Source organism: Nelumbo lutea, chromosome 2, assembly GCF_056320005.1.
Source record: "Nelumbo lutea isolate HS-2025 chromosome 2, American lotus-T2T, whole genome shotgun sequence".
Lineage (NCBI taxonomy): Eukaryota > Viridiplantae > Streptophyta > Magnoliopsida > Proteales > Nelumbonaceae > Nelumbo > Nelumbo lutea.
The window spans coordinates 46,361,357-46,381,184 of record NC_142685.1 but is presented as its reverse complement, the minus strand read 5'-3'; the positions used below and the strand labels follow the sequence as shown (position 1 = coordinate 46,381,184).

At 36.1% G+C, this 19,828-nt stretch overlaps 1 protein-coding gene across 2 annotated transcripts; it reads left to right on the top strand.

Annotated features, from left to right (window-relative positions):
- Positions 1-4,213: 4,213 nt before the first annotated feature.
- On the top strand, positions 4,214-13,029 carry LOC148870362 (calcium-dependent protein kinase 13-like). Of its 2 annotated transcripts, none has more exons than XR_016107335.1 (8): positions 4,214-5,269; positions 8,431-8,574; positions 9,156-9,308; positions 10,039-10,154; positions 10,249-10,416; positions 11,873-12,103; positions 12,174-12,349; positions 12,437-13,029. XR_016107335.1 is itself a non-coding variant. In XM_088970325.1 (8 exons), exons 1-7 carry the CDS (start codon positions 4,645-4,647, stop codon positions 12,334-12,336), a joined length of 1,587 nt encoding a protein of 528 aa, XP_088826451.1. In that variant the 5' UTR covers positions 4,214-4,644; the 3' UTR covers positions 12,337-12,349; positions 12,437-13,029. The 2 variants fall into 2 exon arrangements, 1 of the variants encoding a protein (XP_088826451.1); XM_088970325.1 differs by having other exon boundaries at positions 12,187-12,349.
- Positions 13,030-19,828: the final 6,799 nt, after the last annotated feature.

The window sequence follows — 19,828 nt, the reverse complement described above, 5'->3', positions numbered from 1 at the left end:
CCTAAATGTTCTCCATGTTCCTAACATTAAAAAGAACTTGGTTTCGGTAAATCTTGTCTGTAAGAGGGAATTCAAAGTTGCCTTTGAATCCGACAAACTAATCCTACCCAAGAATGGGATGTTTGTTGGAAATGTATATGGTTGTAATGGTATATTTAAATTAAGTATTAATGAAGGAAAAATTTCTGCTTATATTGTTTATTATTTCTCTTTATGGCATGACAGATTATCACACTTGAATTTTAAATCTATAAAGAATATGAGCAAACTTGGTATAATTGCTTACAGTAATGAATCAACTGAAAAATGTGAGATATGTGTAAAATCTAAAATGGCTAAGAAACCTTTCTCTAGTGTTGAGAGAAATTCCCAACTTCTAAAACTAATTCATTCTAACATCTGTGAACTCAATAGTATATTAACTAGATGAGGTAAGAGATACATCATAACATTTATAGATGACTTTTCTAGATACACCTATGTCTACCTTATGAGAATTAAGGATGAAGCCCTTGACATATTTAAACTGTACAAGATTGAAGTTGAAAATCAACTAGAAAAGAAAAATAAATTCCTTAGAAGTGATAGGGGTGTTGAATATTTTAAAAATGAGTTTAATTATTTTTGTGAAGAACTTGGAATAATACATCAGTGTTCTGCTCCCTATACCCCTCAACAGAATGGCTTGACCGAAAGGAAAAATAGAACACTTACAAAAATAATAAATCGCATGTTGTTAAAAGCTAATGCACCCTTAAACCTGTGGGGGGAAGTACTCCTAACAGCCTGTCATTTACATAACGGAATTGTTTCTAGAGTTAATAACAAATGCTCATATGAATTATGGATAGGAAGAAAGCCTAATTTAGCATATCTAAAAGTGTGGAGGTGCTTAGCATATTATAGAGTTCCAGATCCTAAAAGAACCAAGTTATGACTCAGAGCTAAGAGAAATATGTTTGTTGGACGCCAATATGGAAAAGTAGATACCATATTGGGAATAAAAGTTAAAAAACACAATAGGGGTTATGCATTAAGCCAATCACATTATATTGAGAAAGTACTTGAGAAATTTAAACTTTTAGGGATTAAAGAATATAGCATGCCATATGATTATAGTATAAATCTAGTAGAAAATACTGGTAGAGCAATTGCACAACTTGAGTATATTAGTGCAGTAGAAAGTTTGGTGTATGTTATGCTTTGTATCAAACCTGATATTGCATTTGTAGTAAGTAAACTCAGTCAGTTTACAAGTAATCCTGGTGCATAGCACTAGAAGGCAATTGGAAGAGTTCTTGGGTATCTTAAGAGAACCTTGGAACTTGGCTTATTTTACTGTGATTATCTAATTGTACTAGAATGGTACAATGATGCAAGTTGGATTACCGGTAATGGAGATGACAAGTCCACCTCTAGATGGATTTTCGTCCTTGGTGGGGGTGTGATCTCTTGGGCATCCAAGAGACAAACTTGTATATCTCACTCGACCATGGAATCCAAATTCATAGCTTTAGCGACTGTTGGAAAATATATTGAATGGATTAGGAACTTATTATTGGATATAAAACTTTGGCCTAGTCCTATGCCTCCAATTTCTATTTACTGTGATAGTGAGGCAATTCTATCGAGAGCTTACAATGGTAATTACAATGGTAAGTCTAGACATATAAGTCTAAGACATGAATTTATTAGGCAATTGATTCAAGATGGAGTCATCACTATAACATATATGAGGTCAAGTAAAAACTTGGTTGGTCCTCTTACCAAGGGCTTGGCCAAAGAATTGGTAAGAAAAACAACCAAAGAAATGAGATTAAAACCTTTTACTTAGTCACCTGTAATGGTAACCCAATTTGAACTAAAAAACCATCAGTGTTGAGATTAATGGGTAACAAGTTACAACAATGTAACTGTTAACACTATCATTAAGAAATTTTCTATCACAACATAAACAGTGTTGTCCGTTACGATGAGAGGTTGAGTAACTCCTAATGAAATTCTAAAATGTGTCAAATAACGGAACAAATAGTGGAGAATTTGGGTTTGCTCTCGAGATTGTTCATGAAAACAGGAAAAAAAACACATGGTCATAACAGTGCTAAGCAAAACTTGAAACTCTTGCAGAGATTGGACATTTTTGTGTGTATGGGTGTCTCTGGTCTGCCTTAAGAGTAATTGGTTTAAGGTCTTACCACCAATAACTTTGACAAGGCTCTGAGATATCTATACTAACAAAAGGTTTAAGTTGATAAACATGTATGCATAACTGTATTATAGTAGTTTTGATTGAGAGAGAACTATGTAATTGATCAATCAATGTGAGGGATTGTTGGATTTTAATATCATAAGAGATTAAATCCAATGTGTTTGATTGGTCAATTACATGAGAAATTGCACCTGCACATTTGATTGAAAATTAGCATTTCTCTTGCAAAACCCAGTTTTGAGCTTGTCCCACATTGAAAAATTATAAGCTTTGTTTTCAGTATTTTAATAAGAGTTGATTTACAGTCCTTAGAAATAGTAGAGGAGAGTATGGGGGTTTGATATTGCACAACGTGCACACACACGTGTGTGCAACGCAATGAGATGCTTTAGGCACGCACCCGCGTGGCTCGTGAAGGGTGGCTTTAGTTTTGGTGCGGTGTTGACCATTGATCATCGTTGATGAAATCAACGGTCACGATTCGATTGGGTGTGATCAAGAGACACAATTCAAAGTTAATAGTCATTAACTGTTAACTACTTTTTAAACAATCACAATGTTTGAAATTGTAACTGTTCAAGGTGCCTTCTCTGAACTAGCACCTACCTTTTCTTCATACCTCTTCATAAACTATTTAAGGAGCATGAATCAAAGTTCAAAAACACACATTTTCGAAATCCACTTTCTCTCTCTCTCTCTCTCTCTCTCTCAGTCTGGTCTAATACAGTCTCACAGAAGGTTTTTTCGGAGATTCTTCAACTTTGCTGGTTGCGGATTCTCGCCCAAGGCTCTGTTGTATCCTGGGAACGGATTTGCCTGTAACGCAATAGCAAACTCAATGAAACTGAGTGGGGGCAAATAACATTCTAAAGACAGTGTCTTCAGACGCGCCTCAAAGCTTCTCCTCCAAAGTTACAATGACCCCATTTTCCAACAATAGGCACCCAGATAGATCTTCATTTTCCAATTGTAAGCATGCAACAAAGTTATCTGACATACCCTTTCTTTTTATGATAAATTGCATGCATGTGAAATTAGATCCCATCTCACCCAGTAGCCAGGTGATCAGGTTGAATGGGTTAACAATTAAACCATACGGATCATGTGGTTTTGACCGAAAGGGCAGGTTTCAATAGAATAGGATATGGAAATAATTCTAGGTGATGGTTTGAAGGGTTCAAATGATTGGGTCAACAATGGGCTAAAAACACTGGTATCGGTTTGGTTGGTTGGTTCAAAAAATGTAAACTTTAAAATAAGGATATTATTAAAAAATAAATTTAAAATATAAAATATTTTGGATTAAGAAACATGGGAATTTTCCTACTTTTCTGTATTAAAAAATTATATTTAAAATATAAAATATTAATATATATCTATGATCGAGTCAATTCAATTTTGATAGGTTTACAAATGACTAAACTGAAACTTACTTGACATGATCGAATTGGGAAATTGCTGAACCAAATCCGAACAAAAATACTAGAAAGTGAAATAGCAAAAACAGAAATATTATTATTTTTGTATATGTTCAAACCAAATTATTTGTGCAACAGGGCTACTAAAAGGGGAAGCTAAAAGCATATTCTTTGTTTTTCGCCGCATTTGTTTACTTTTAAAAAAGAACTAAAGCTCTGTTGTTTGTTTAAGTACTTTCCCTCCAATTTTATTTTTTCCTTTTCTTCTATCAAACCAAGCATAGTCTAAAATAGTTTTCAGGTTAAAATATTGAAACATTTCAGTTGTTATTTTAACCTTTTTTTTACTTATTTGTTTTGAGGTAAATTATAATTTTTTATTTTGTTTTCGTAAAAAAAGGGTCAAAATATGGATTAATTATCAGTATGAAAATGTTTCTATTCTTTTTTTTTGGTTGAAAGAAGGGGAGCCTTTGTTTATTATTTTAACTTTTCTCCCCCTCAATAGCTTTTTCTTTTGATGTGTTATTGTGTTTTCAAGTTTGTTGTTTGTTATTAAAAGCAGAAAAGAGAATAAACGTGAACTGCACTACAAGACTACAACCAGCAAAACTGAGTTGCCTTCCGCCTTCCACGGAGAGCGAGAGAACATAGAAAGCTAATTGGACAAACCATTTCATGAAACATTATTTAATTAATTAGATATTGCCTATTAAGTATTGACGTAATGGAGGAAAAAATAAAGAAAGCAATTTTCAAAATATAAAAAAAAAGGAACGTACCAGCTGATCCGTTACCGTACGCATCACTAGTTGAAGAAGCTCTATTTATGAATTACTCACATTCTTTCGTCTTCGAACCTCGTCTGAACTTCCACTCTTACAGTCAGTACTTCTCCACTCACTCACTCTTGAAGGTTAGGGCTATGGTAGTAGGGTATCTTCACCATAATCTGAAACCCTAGCTAGGGTTTGAGGGCTTTTGTTCTCCAGAGTTCTGGTCTCTTGGAGCGATTGGATGGGAAACTGCTGCAGATCACCCGCTGCTGTCGCAAGAGAGGACGTCTCCACACATGATCATGGCCGAAAAGATAGAGGTGGTAGTGACACTGGAGCTGGCGGTAAAAAGACGATCACTGTCTTGAATGACGTTTCCAAGGAGAGGATAGAGGAGAAGTACTTGGTGGACAGGGAATTGGGAAGAGGAGAGTTCGGTGTGACGTACCTATGTATTGATCGCAATACGAAAGAGCTTTTAGCCTGTAAATCCATCTCCAAGAGGAAGCTTCGGACGGCGGTGGATATTGAGGATGTGAGGCGAGAAGTGGCGATTATGAAGCATTTGCCCAAGAATTCGAGTATCGTGAGCTTGAAAGAGGCGTGTGAGGATGACAATGCGGTTCATTTAGTAATGGAGTTGTGTGAAGGAGGGGAGTTATTTGACCGGATCGTGGCTCGTGGTCACTATACTGAGCGGGCAGCTGCTGCGGTTACTCGAACTATTGTGGAGGTTGTTCAACTGTGTCACAAGCATGGGGTGATCCATAGGGACTTAAAGCCTGAGAACTTCCTCTTTGCAAACAAGAAGGAGAATTCACCTCTGAAAGCTATTGATTTCGGCTTGTCTATATTCTTCAAGCCAGGTGATGATTTGAACACTATGCACGTCTCCATCTGTATATTTCTCTTATATTTTGGATATGTATTCATACCTCAATGCCAAATGAAACTAAGATTTGAATTCCTAATATATTGATCTTCTTTTTACCCCGTTTTCTTCCATTAATTGCTTCATTGGCATTTGTAAGATTACAGTTGCATGAGACTAGTCACAACCGTAGTGGTACCTTTTACTCAATTGCTAGCTATTTCATGGGATCTTGATTTCATATCCCTTTAATTCATGATCAGAATAGCTGGAGCGCAGAAATATTGGAAGGTTTAGAACTCTCCTTTTTTATTTTTCCCCTAGGATCCACAAGGAAACAAAATATACAAATCTTCTTGTTGCATCCGGTAAAATCTATCTTGCAGGAATGCTTTTTCTCTATTTGATTTTTTTATTTTTATTTTTTTTCATGTCTCTTACACGAATGTTCATTGTTCTGTTCATAGGGTTGTGCATTCAACCATGTAACTGTAATAGAGGATAAATTCTTGCTTTGTTCTTTCTTTATCCATCTGAATTTTGCTCACTGGTTTGTTATTCCTTGAGGTTTTCTATCACTGAGGACTGGATTGGGCACCAACAGTCTATAGTGATATTGAGTTATGTAGCCTCCCACAAGTATGGTGAATGATCCTCAATTCCCCATAAATCCTAGAGTGATATTAGGTTCCCTTAGACTGATTCACTCTCTTCTCTCTTTCCTTCTTAGATTCTTGTTCAAGAATTCTTCAACAACCACTAATCAGCCATCAAAGACTAGGGACAACTTCATTAGTGGGCTAGGATTGATTCCTGGTAATCATCTTGTTTCTCAAAACCTAGCCTTTCTCCACTTTCTCTAGAAAGAGAGAGAACTCTTTCTAATTCACCTTACCCTAAAGTTAGTGAAAATCAACTCCAATCCTGATGCCACCCATATTTGCCTAGAACCCTAGTTTCTAGAACATCCTCTGGGTTTTCTTCATCAATAAGATTTTTTCCATCACTTACCAATCAAAAGACAAGATTTTTTTTTATTCTTTTGTGAAAATGCTACTTACAGCCCTACTAAACTTGGCTTTCCCCATGTATCTCCAATATAAATCCTTCTAACAGAATTTGATTTAGAAATTCCCCTTCTACATATTTATTTTGAGTTTTTAAACTCCCCTCCAGCTTAGGGAGAATTCTCTGTTTGCTGAGTTTTAACCAGGAATCCTTCCATATCGTATCATACTCCTCTAATATCCCTAAAACCTATCCTAAATCTTCCCCTAAGCCCATAAATTAGCCTTACACCACCAAAGAAGCAGTTATTCTTCAGTTCTCTAGTCCTGGATCATACCATTCCCACACCGTATGCGGTTCAGAAATACAATTCATAGCATGCACTTTTCCAATCTTTTGGTATGTTTCTTCACATAACAATCTTTTCTTCATATGTACTCCTTGTTATCAGTGAAGAAGAATGGATAACAAGATGAGATCTCCTATGTGGTGCATGGTACCATCAAATAAAGCATTGATAAAATGAAAATAAAGAAAATCATGCAAAGTTGGTGAGGAACTTTATCTCATCTATTTAGTTCAAATTTGATTATCTTTGATTCAAATGGTTAGAATGGAAAAGTTATCCTTTCATCATCAGCAACACAAGGGAATTTTGTTGAAAAGATAAGGAGAAAGATACAAAGAACAGTCAAGGCAACCCAAGTCCTTCTGGAATTGGAGGGGTCATAAGAGATAAGGAAGGAAATATGTTAGCACTTTGTTCAGGATCGGTGGGGACTGGGGAATGGAGACTCTGTAAAGGCTGAACTGTATGCAGTTCTACAAGGTATTCAGATTGAAAAGGAAATTTACTTGGAGAACCTAGTGAGTGGAGGGGATTCCAAGGTGGTGGTGGGCTGGCTAAAAGATATGGATTCAGTGATATGGTGTTGTCGAGATGAAATGAAGTTCAGATGGTTAACACAACAGGTGAGTTTGATTATACAATGGGTGGGGATGGACGCTAATGCTTTGGCTGATTCCTTAGCTAACTAAGCAAGGGGTAATTAGGAATCAGTTGTTTTGGGCTCATTTGTAATTCTTGCACTGTTTTTTCTTTGAGAGTGAGACTGCACCTCATGTCTCCCTCTGAAAAGCTTGTAACAGTTGCTTATCCTTACTGATTTAATGAGTTTTTACTTATAAACAAAAGAGCAGTAATAATAGGGTCTTGTGACTTCACCCTTTCTTTTTTTAATATTTTTGAAATGGTGAAAAGTACTGTATTGCTTCTTTTTTTTCCTGTATTTTTGTTTCTTTTTTCTAATTTTGGATAAGCTGGATACTTCTGAACAAGTAGGTATATAATTGTGTCTGTTTGGTAAATCATGTTTAAGGTTTTTAGTCTTGGTTTTCACATCGAGTTTCATCCTGGTCAAAGTTGTAAACATCCTAAAATTGAAGAAAGAAAACTAACTCAAGTTTAAAACCCTGAGTACATCAGTCTAATGGTCTTTTAACGGTGGAAAAAGAAAAGATGAGGGCTTGATTTAGCATATGATACTGCAGGAAATTAAAACCTTGAAGAAAGATAACCATGATTTTTTTTATCAATAACAGAACCTTTTATTAAAAAAATAAAGAGACAATTACAAAGGAAGCTAAGGGGAGAGGTAAAATCTCTTAACCCTCTCCAAGAAGAAAACAAAAAACAACTTACAACACAGCCCAAAACATTTGTTCCCTTCCCACCCTTGTTTAGCAAGAGTACCGAAAGGAATTGGCACTTCTCTTCGCCCATTGAAGCTGAACCTCTATACCTTGAGTTAACCATTCGAGCTCCCTTTTTTCATTAGTAAACTCCATAGACCACTATTCTCCTTTTGCAACCATCCTATAACCAATTTTGAGTCCCCTTCAGCAATTAACTTTTGAATACTCCTTAGCCTTCTTTAACCCTTCAACAATTAACTTTTGAGCATTGATTTTAATTTTAGTAAATCTGTATTCTGTGCCCACTTCATGTTCACTAAGTCTGTTAATATTTTACCAAAAAAGTTGTTAATCTAAGTTTGAATCCTATTGTGCTGTCATCATTAGTTCTTCTATTTATTTTTTACTAGACACAGAGATATCAATGCATAATGCTTATATTTTCAAATATAGGTCAAAGGTTCTCTGAAATTGTTGGAAGTCCATATTATATGGCTCCAGAAGTTCTCAAGCGGAATTATGGACCGGAGATAGATATATGGAGTGCAGGAGTCATTCTTTACATCTTACTTTGTGGAGTTCCTCCATTTTGGGCTGGTAAGGCTCTTCCCTGGTGGAAACTAATCTTTTTTCCTCATCTTCAAACTGCTGCCTTTTCTATTTCATGCACCAGACTATGTAGAATTTGTAGCTGTCAGATAATTTTATTTTAACATTTTTGCAGTGTTGTGTTAATGGACAACGTGTCTGTGTTGGACACATGTTGGATTCTTACACTACTCCAGAGATTGTTGGACACTCCAGTCTTTTATGTAGCATTTCCTTTTTATCTTCTATATTTGACATAAACAAACAGCTAATGTACAAGATGAATGCTATTTTTATTTAAAACACTACTTGGTAGCAAAAGCAACATTTAGACCCCTTTTTGTAGGTATATAATGTTAAATTCAAAAAATATTAACAATTTTAATAGTATTTGCATTTCCATAGACATGTCGTAAATCCACGTTTTCTTGTCTTGCCCAGTCAAACTCTTGGACACACGTTGGGATCTGACTGATGTTGATGTCTATGCAATACTGCTCTTTTATATTATCTTTCTGTCTTTAATTGTATCTTGAGCTTAATATTTAGATCTTTTTCTACAAGTTGATATGCTTTCTTATAAAATGCAGAGTCTGAGCAAGGGGTTGCACAAGCCATTCTTCGTGGTCTTATAGATTTTAAACGGGATCCATGGCCAAATGTTTCAGAGAGTGCAAAGAATTTGATTCGACAGATGTTGGAGCCTGACCCAAAACTTCGCTTGACTGCAAAGCAAGTGCTTGGTATTTTCCTACTTCTTTTGTGCTACTGTACATGTTGAACATGTAATAATGCAAATCAACTTCTTGAAAAGCTACACTTAAGGCACACTCCTTACAAACTTACATGTACTGATATGGTTATTTGGAAAACATCTGGGGCATATTTCTCATGGGTTAATGATGCCCCAGGCGACCAGGCCATGGGTTCCGTGCCTAAAACTGTCTTGCCCAAATAGAAGGCAAGCTCTATGTCCATTTCAGAATCCTCATGTCAACAAGTGATCCAGCTCTAGGCATAGGTGCTACTTTACTGGTAGGGTGTTATATAGACTTTCTAAAGAAATGTACATCCTTCGAAGAGAACACATGCAGAAATCGGTATTGATATCTGAGTGGTGACAGCATAGACTTGGGTTTAATTTCTACCAAGAGCAGTTTTAATCTGATAGTATTACTCTTACTTGTGCCATTATTATTTTGTTATGGACTTACAAGAGTACTGTTGATTTGAATGTACTTGCAGTTGATTGTTTTTGTTATTATATTCTTCCTGGTTCTGTTTTGCTGAGCCAGTTGATTTCATGAATACTACCCGCAAGATTATCATTCTGCTTATTGAATCAGCATAACTTACAGCTTGCACTTGGGCTATCATTCTGCTTAGTATGATGATCAGACTTTCTGACATTTAGATGAATTATTGAACACTAGACAATTAGGATCTGATGCCTATATTCTTCCTCCCTTACAGAACATCCTTGGCTCCAGAATGCTAAAAAAGCTCCAAATGTTCCTCTTGGAGATGTTGTCAAGTCAAGGCTGAAGCAGTTTTCTATGATGAACAGATTCAAGAGGAAAGCATTAAGGGTTGGTTGACCTGTAGCACTACCCTATTTATTTTCTGTTTCTTTGATACTGTAATTTGTTCAAGAATTTATTACTAAAATGGGCTTTCAAATAGGTTATTGCTGATCATTTATCCATTGAAGAAGTTGAAGACATCAAAGAAATGTTTAAGAAGATGGACACTGATAATGATGGTATTGTTTCAATTGAGGAACTGAAAACTGGACTTCCAAAGATTGGCTCCCAGCTGGCAGAGTCTGAAGTGCAGATGCTTATTGAAGCTGTAAGTGCTTATTAACCCTGTAGCCCAATTCTAAACTTAAAGCTTCTTTATCGTACCTTTCAATTTACCTGTTTTATGTGGTTTATTTTTTTTTTTTATTCTTTATTTGCTTAATTGTTTTTCTCTTCTATTCTTAAAGTGAAGTTGTAAGCAGCTATCAGTAAGTCTAACTTGCAATATTCTACCAAGGAATGAATTACAATTTTGAAACTCATCATGGATGGAGCTTCATGCCTTTTCACCTATTTAATTGAACTTTGTTACAGTCCAGGCTATGCATCGGAAAAAGCTCTTATTAGATGATGTGTAAATGGTAAACCTTACTTTTGTTTGTATATTGACCTGAATTATTGAGAATATTGTGTCTTCTGCTTCTATTTGAATGATTAAGAGGAAGATATATTACATCTCACGAATAAAGTTTTTCAATAGGATGTTAGTCTTTTGTCTTAATTCTTGTTTTGAGAGGATATTTTGAATCTTTAGATGCTTCTATAAATTGAACTGTGCGGGGACAAATCTCATAAACTATGACAGGGTGTTTCCCCTATGGATTTTGCATTTTATTAGAAATTAGAAAATGTTAAATAATCTTCCAACACTTATGGTTTCATCTGCAGTAATATTGCAGGACAGTTGTTACATGATTCAACTTTATTTGTGAGATGTACTATATCTTCCTCTTAACCATTAACAAAAAAAAAAAAACCCAACTCAGCTTTATGCTCTATCAAGAGCAATGATTTTTGTCAAATTGTAAGTCCTTAGATTATTATGGCTTTAGCCAACATTTTATTTGATATTTCCCTTGCTCTTTTAAACCCTTCTTGAACCAAATTACTCCTCACTTGCAGCCATTCATTTATCTATTCACATGACCAAACCATCTTGATCTATTTTTCCTCATCTTGTTACCAATTGGGGCCTACTAAGTCCTCCTTAATTGACTTGTTTCTAATTAATTCTGTCCTTTTCTAGTCTTGCCACTCATCCATCTCATCGTCCTTGGCTTAGCTTATGTCCTTATTTTTTTACATGCTGTTTCTTGATCACTAACACTCTTCCATGACAATTACCAGTTGACATACCAATAAAAAGTGCAGACATGCAGCTTATTGTAATTAAATCCAAGCCAGGAGCTAATTAACTATTAAACCTTGACCATTTGACCATCAAATCCTTCTATAGAGCTGGAGATACAGTGAACCAGTGAAGTACTACAAAATTTGTTTACAGATCCATGTTATGATTATTCCATTGAGCTGTGGTTTTGCTCATTAATGGTTTTCCAATTTCCATATTAAGAAACAGAAACATGCTTTGAATTGGTTGGTTGGTTTTAGAGAGTGTTAGGGCAGTCCTAAGGATCATAACTTGGTTTTTGGTCTAGCACTACTCAGAGAAATGCTAGCAAGGAACATTCTGATTCTGATGGAAGAAGGTTTGTTGGAAATAGGTAGATACCAATGGGAAAGGTACACTTGACTACGGAGAATTTGTTGCAGTGTCCCTCCATCTACAGAGAATGGCGAATGATGAACATCTTCGTAAAGCCTTTTCCTACTTTGACAAGAATGGAAATGGTTATATTGAACAAGAGGAGCTCCAGGACGCCCTGATGGAAGATGGAGCTGCGGACTATGCAGATGTAGCAAATGACATCTTCCAAGAAGTAGACACCGACAAGGTCAGAATCCACGCTCTTTGAGTGTTGAATCTCTTAGTAGCTTACTATTATCATACTATCACTATGATAGTCATAAAATGCAGGATGGAAAGATCAGCTACGATGAGTTTGCAGCAATGATGAAAACTGGAACAGACTGGAGAAAAGCTTCTCGCCATTATTCTCGAGGAAGGTTTAATAGCCTTAGTGTAAAGTTGATGAAGGATGGTTCACTAAACATGAGCAATGAGTAGCATAATAGCTGAGGTGGGTTAACTACCATTGGATTTTTTTCTTCTTATATGCTTACGTATTCCTTCTTTTTCTTGATTAATTGTGGGTTATGTTTATTAGGTGGGTCCCAACTCCACTTTGATTTGTAGGTATGTTACCAAGGATCGTTGAGAAGCAAGCACACATCATTTATTACTTCCTGCGGTGTTGATGAGTTAAACACGGCATGTATGTATGAATGCTTAACGAGAGAGAGATGTGATGCTGTCCTGTGTCACCCACTTGGCCTCCCGACGGTGTTTCAACTTTCATGTGCAGAACTTGTACGTGGTCCGATGGATAGTACTGTACCGCTGTCTGCTGGTTTACCAGAAAGAAAAAAGATTGGAATTTTCTATTGGGCAAAGGTTGAGTGGTTTTGCTGCATCCCGCTTGGTGGAGACTCGTTGGATTTGGGCCAAAAGTTTTTTTCTATATGCCAAGATAAATATCAAGGTGCAAGTCGGACTTGGAACAACATCGCTTGGGACTTGGGAGTTAGGGACTTGGGATAAGGATTAGCCATATAGATTGTCAAACTTCAATGCATACCACGTTGTACTTTAATCTCCCCTCCATGTTTTGGAGAAGTTATACAGACAGAGTGACAGACCACTGTTGTTCGTTAAGAACATAACCAGATATGATGATGTATTTGATGTCATTACATAAAATTCCTAATTTGCTTATGAAAAAAAAGAAACGGGAAACAAAAATTAGACATGATTCCATCGTGGGGCGGGATACAAAGAAATTGCTGATTGGTTGTTTGCTTTGGAACTCTCTTTCCGTTGTAAGGACACATGCACCCCCAACAACACTCATCAATCAAGAGCCCTTTGCCCATAGGAAACCAACATCCGATTGCCAGCTTCCAATGAAGAATTATCACCATTTAATTTAACCATTGAGGGGTCTGGCCATGGGAATTATCAACCACACACCTATCTAATATCCGCTTATCAACTGCTCACGCAAACCACTCACCAGCTGCTTTCACTAATCACTCAACCATGGGGAATAGATAGAGCCATGGGAGCCATTGTGTGCGTATCATTAGTTCTGATACCACCGTTGGGGGGGAACCAGGGAGAGTCAATAAATTCACCCTCTTCCTTATTAGCGAGTATATATGTTTTTTTTTCTTTTTTTTTAATTTTGTAAAGAAATAGAGATTTACAGGTTCAATTCCCTGGTTCTAACTTGGCCAAGCTGAATTGGTCTTAGAGCCAATCCGTTCATTTCTCCTACAGAAAGACAAGAATATGGGACTTGGGTTGGTGAAGAATGATACCAGGAGTAGGAAAACAACTACCTGCGTTGGGTTATCTTTAGCAAATATGCCTACCAAATCCGCACTCTATCTCAGCGGGTTGGTTGATTTTGAGAGTTTTCTTATATATTTTCTCTAATCTGTAGTCCAGATTCAAGAAAATATACCAGATTATGAGGGTGTTCGACAACATGATGGTTGATTTTGTTTTTGAAAACAAAAACAACTGCCACATTGCAGATGTATCTGCTCATTCCTTATATAGTTATGTATGATCGGGCCTAGGAAGATTGGATTATATATGTGTTCTTTCTACTTGAGTGAGTGGGCAAGTATATAAAACAAGCATATTTCCTGGCCCAGGCCAATCTGCAAGTCTAAAATGAAAGATCCACCCATACAAAAACCTCGTTTGGTCTCAGACAATGAAATAGTTTCGGATTGGGCCCACCCAAAATTAGTTTAAGCAAGGTGGCAACCAGCTGGTTGGTAAGGCCTCCTGCTCGTCATAACCAGGATTGGGATCAAATACTGCTTGCACCTGGGTTGGGGGGTGGGCTACCCTCGTTGTGTAGCCCTTCAAAAGAAATCCCCCCCCCCCTTAAGAAAAAAAGCCATCCAATGCAGGTTGAGTGAGTGATGGGTTTACCCAACCCAGGTCGCAAAATACAATTACTTTCACCATGCTAATTTCTCTAGTGGGTTGACTCCGTTCATCAGGTTGAGTGAGTGATGGGTCCTGATCCAGATAATGTTAACACTAGCCCTTTGTTCCCAGGCCCAAGATTCTCCTCTCCTTCCAAGGGAATGAATACATCCTAGAAGAGGAAGGTAATTAAGGGGGTGTTCGTCAATATGTGTGATTTTGTTTTTTAAAACAAAAAATAACTGCCACATCAAAAAAATCATATCCAAGCCCATTTTCGTATCCTCTTGTAGATGTTAGATTAAAAAGGGTTCTCTGATTGGGTCAAATAAGGGATTTCTCCCTACTCTGCTCCACTAATATTCTGCCATTTGGATAAATTTTGTGTCCGTTTGGGCCATGTATCAGATAGGGGACCCACTGGATCGGTCATAATCCAAAATCCACAATCCGCGTCAGCCATATACCAACCATGTAGTGGAGTTTTCTCCCGATCAATTATAGTCATCCATGATTTCAACCTTCTAATAATAAAAGAGACTTTTATTCTATTAGTGCTTGATAAAAAATTTTTAGTTGAAATGATTTTCATAAATAAATGATAAGATTAGGAAGATGGGGACACTCCTTCTAAGCCCTAAACCAAGTTGCCATTTAATGATTTAAATAATCAGACTAGCAAATAGATTTATGAACATATTATACAGGGCAAGAAACCAGAAATGGGTCTTTGTTAGTAAATTCCCTTCCCAAAAGAAGCAATAATTCGATGAACCAAGACACCAACACTCACCACCACCTCAAAGTAGGCCAGGGCATTTTTCTATTCTATCATGCTCCATCTATTAAGGCATCATTAATGGCGGGCTGTGTTCCTTGTTGAAAACTTTTCTATTATTCCCTCCTTGTTGGGGTCTATCATTTTGTTCCATTAACTTGGAATTGTATTGTCATTTCTGTTTGGATTTGGGGTGCAGTATGATTATATTATCGACCATATTTGTTCATCAGTCGGAACACATTTTATAAAGATACATGTTCTCGTGTTCATATATTGTTCTCAGTTCTCACACAGAATTTGCATTCCAGTTCTAGATTGATTGTAATTTGTAACTTGTAAAACCTCTCCTAGTCCTTAGTCCTTGCTACAAGAACTGGCCTTTGGTTGGAACCTGCAACTCTTCCATTTGATTATATCTTTTGCAGTAGCCAAAGGTCTCAGAACGTCTTTAATTTTTCTCTTCACCAATGATTAAGGTCTACATAATCATCGTGATTCGTGAGATGGATTCATGACTCTGCACTCAGCACCATGTCTGAAGTCTGAACCCAATGGTGCAAAATGCGGATACCATACTTTCAGAACAGTCAAGTCAGGGGCCTTTTTCAGACATGTGATAATAAGAAAAAGGCACTAGAATTGGTAGCCACCTGTCAAGATTTTGTTTCGTATATGCGACATGACTATTGACTAACGAAGAAATCAAACGACAGGGAGATCCATGGCCGATGGGTGTCTACCACAGCATGCAGTAGTAATGCAGGTTCCAGCCTAACAGCCCCACCAAACAATGTGATTTAATTTTGTGATAAAGGGGGAAAAATCCCTTCCCTACTTCTCTCTGTAGTCTGTATTGCACCGTTTAAGGCAAAATATCTTTAATGAAACAGAAACCCACAAACCAAGACGCCACCCATTTACAGTCTTGCGAACCTTATCCTCTCATTTCATCTCTCACTAGATTGTAAATATGACAGAGAGGAGAAAACAGAGAAAAATCGTCAAAAGCTTTAGTGAACTGAACTTTGATTGGCATGTGACATCAATATGGTGTATTGCTGTCAGTGATGCAATGGTGTAACATTAATATGGCATGTGACATCAATATCTAATGTTAAAAACACTGCTGCGAATAAATTAGTACCAAATAAAATCATTATTGTTTTCTCGTAAAATAGTCTATGTGGCAGAAGAATGCATTTCAAATAAAAAATAAGCAATGATACTTATAACTCTATATGCCCAATATGATTTTTCTCAGAAAACGATGAAATTATCCCAGCACCAATGCCAAATACCTACTAAAAATTTTGGATTGAGGAAATAAAACTCAGGCTGTGGACATTCTGCTGGTTGTTTTAATTTCTTCAGGCATAAACTTGTCATTTCTCCCATTAGATCAGAATTGGTATTTTCTACCAACAAAATAAATTTCAACCCTCTACCAACATAATCTCAAACCTTACATCTTAACTTGAGACTGGGATCCACCATAAAAGTGAAGCCTAGATGTGGGGTGTGAAATAATGTTGGTAGAAGGTTAGAATGTATTTTATTGGTGGGTGATCGGGTCTCATCAGTGGTGGGTGATCGGGTCTCAACGAGAGATGTTACCAATGCAAGATGGGGATATGTTGTTGGGCATTGTGGAGCGCAAATGTGAACTCAGGTTGATATATTACACTCTTCTTTTTATCATCAAGTGAGCTGACGTCAATAAAAGCTCGATTATATTGAATTGCGTACACTCTTCTTTTTGCGCAATTCTACGACTTCACTTTGTGGTCACATTAGGCGCAGCCTGCAGAGGGGTTTATACACGCACACACCCCACCATGCCACACCTGAAAAGCACTAGCAAAAATTGTTCAGTGGTCCTCTAGATCTTTCTCTCTGACTCTGACCAAATTTCATTCAAACAAATGGGTCCAAAAAGCTACAGTGAATTCACTTTTGTACTGCTGCTGCTGCTAATTTTATGTAATTCTCGGTAAAAGAATTGACGAAGTCTGTCTGTCTACAACATTGTTGCCTTGTAAAATTAATGTGAATGCAATGCAGAGCAGTCCGACCCAGTTCACGGCGACAGGCGACTGGTCGTGTCATTGTCTCGACTCTCATGTGAGTATGCATAACACGTTTTACAAATTAAATCAATTCCAAGAGAGTGATTTGACATTTTCTAATATTCTACTACTTCAAGATCCAGCCTGTTAGGTTAGAATTGTTACATTTCCAACAATTTGTCATTTTTCCTTTGTTACAGTACCGATAGTCATTTGATAGGGGTGTTTGATTTACATTTTCGGGGATTATTAAATCGATTTTCCCTTGATGCAGGATTATGCAACATCGTGCTCCACCATACCTTCCAATAGATTAACCTATATTATCAATTTAATCATTTATATATATATATATGAAGTACATAGATCAATTATTTAGCATTAATTTAATTAAAGGCTTTCATTAGATGCTTTCTTATTGCATTTTATTATTGAATTAGAATAATTCATGAAACAAATTTACATTTAATTATTAAAAAAAAAGAGAGAAAAACCCGATAGCCCATGGAAAAGAGAAATGGTGTCTTTAGACTTTTATATATATAAAAAAAAGATTTGGTTCACCCCATGTACTTGGGTGGGAAAATTTGGGTTTTGACATTAATTTGGGTCTAACCTAGGGTTTATATTTATGGTTGGCCCTTAACCCAATTCAATGCATCTTATTTACACCTAGAGAGAGAGAGAGAGAGGTTGATTTAAGAATAAACTTATTGGAGAGTAAATATGACTTTTATGAGAGACAAAAAAGACCCATGAGAGTTTCAATTTTAACTTATTATATTTTTTATGATCTAATTTAAAAATAAATATGAGCATGTATTAGAAAGGAAAGAAAGAGGAGGTACATGTGTTTGATTTTATTATTAGTTGTTTTGGGGTTTGAGTGTGAAAGGGAGAGCTTTATTGTTGGATTTGGGACAAGGCGGGCTACGTCTTCATCTTCCCTTGTTATGTTTTATCTTCCTTCTGACAATGTTTAATAAAATTTAAAGATGGTCATCTCTCCATTTGGAGTAAATTTTGGGAATTAAAAAAATGGATAAATAACATTTTCACTTGGGCTTAGTTTGGAAAGAGTACAAATACAAATTTATAGAGTGCAAAACCTTATATTTTGCATTATTTTGAATTTATTTGCACTGTACATATTTGTATATGTACTCTTTCCAAACTGAGCCTTAGGGGAAAACTGTCAAAAATATTGTTAGATAAATCTAATAATGAAATATATAGATAAAAATGATCAATTGTTTAGATTATTTGAATAAATTTTATGACTAAAAGAACATGAGTAAATGCACTTAACTGAATACTCAAGCAATACTTAACGGAATAAGTACATTTATCCAAGTAAATGACTCACCAAATTTTAAAAAAAAAATGCTTTGATTTTCAGCATTTTGTGAGGGGTGGATCGAATGTATGTGAACCTGATCTTCGTCATTTTTGTACAATGTATGTGGCTGCTCTCTAAATTTTACCATTATGCCAAACAAGGGATGTGAAATTAGCCGGAATTGGAATTTGAAAGAAGCAAGATTAACACAATTCGCCAATTGCTTGTTCCTCTGTGTCGCAAGTGGAAACAAAGCTAAGACCTATTAAATATCTCTTTTGAATTAATATGATCACCAATTAATTCCACAAAATAACAAATGGGTGTTATTTTGTGGTCACTATGGGTTTTGAGCAAAGAAAAACTATATTAACAACCCATGTCGTACCCTGTTGATAGGCACACGAAAGGCTCCATCTAGGGGTGTAAATTGATCGAATTTGAATCGGATTAGATAATATCTGAATTTGAATCCAATTAGAAAATCTAATATTCAAATTTGATTCGATATTCGACGGATATTGAAAATTAATATCCGAATTCAAATCCGATTAAATATTTGAATATTCGGTTCTATTCGAATTCAATTAATTAATTATTTTAGATAATTAATAAATATATAAAATAAATTTTTTATTGATATAAAGTATATAAATATATAACTTAATTATTATATATAAATTATATAAAATATTTTATATATTATATATAAGTATTAAATAATCGGTCGAATTCGAATATTTATTGAATCAAATAAGATCATATCTGAATTCGAATCCAATTAACTATTCATTAAGAATGGAATATCCGAATTCAACCGATTAGATATTTGAATTATCCAAATTTGATTCGATTATACCGAATATCAAATTCAAAATCGGATTTTCGAATACCGTTGACACCCCTAACTCCATCTCATCTGTAAACTCCATCAATATCACTTTCTATTTTAATGTATCAAGTTTCATTTTAGCTGCACCTTCACATGGCGCAGGACAGACCTTGTTTGGGCATGTTCCCCATTGATATACATTTAGAGGGTAACGGTTAGAAAGGAGACTAGGACCACACCAAAATGTAAGGGCTTTATTTTGCCACATGGCAAAAAGTGCAAATTGTATTGTATATATTTATATTTGTACTATTCCCAAACTAAGCCTTAGGTTCAAACTTGGCCATGATCAGGAGGGGAGGAGTGGGACTCGCGTGAGGGCCTGAGGCATAGCAGCTTATGCTGCAGTATGGGACATTCAGAGGTTGTATAAAGCCTTTCTCTTTCGGGTACACAATAAAGTCTCAACCACAAAGAGTCAGAGAGGTTACCAACTGAGCCAGTTGATGTATGGTAGGTACACTTGGTGGCGGGTA

Excerpts from the sequence above, each read along its gene's own strand:
- LOC148870362 (XM_088970325.1), top strand. The coding sequence starts at position 4,645 with ATGGGAAACTGCTGCAGATCACCCGCTGCTGTCGCAAGAGAGGACGTC. Across the intron at positions 9,309-10,038 it reads GACTGCAAAGCAAGTGCTTG|AACATCCTTGGCTCCAGAAT; the intron begins GTATTTTCCTAC and ends CCTCCCTTACAG. Across the intron at positions 10,155-10,248 it reads TCAAGAGGAAAGCATTAAGG|GTTATTGCTGATCATTTATC; the intron begins GTTGGTTGACCT and ends GCTTTCAAATAG.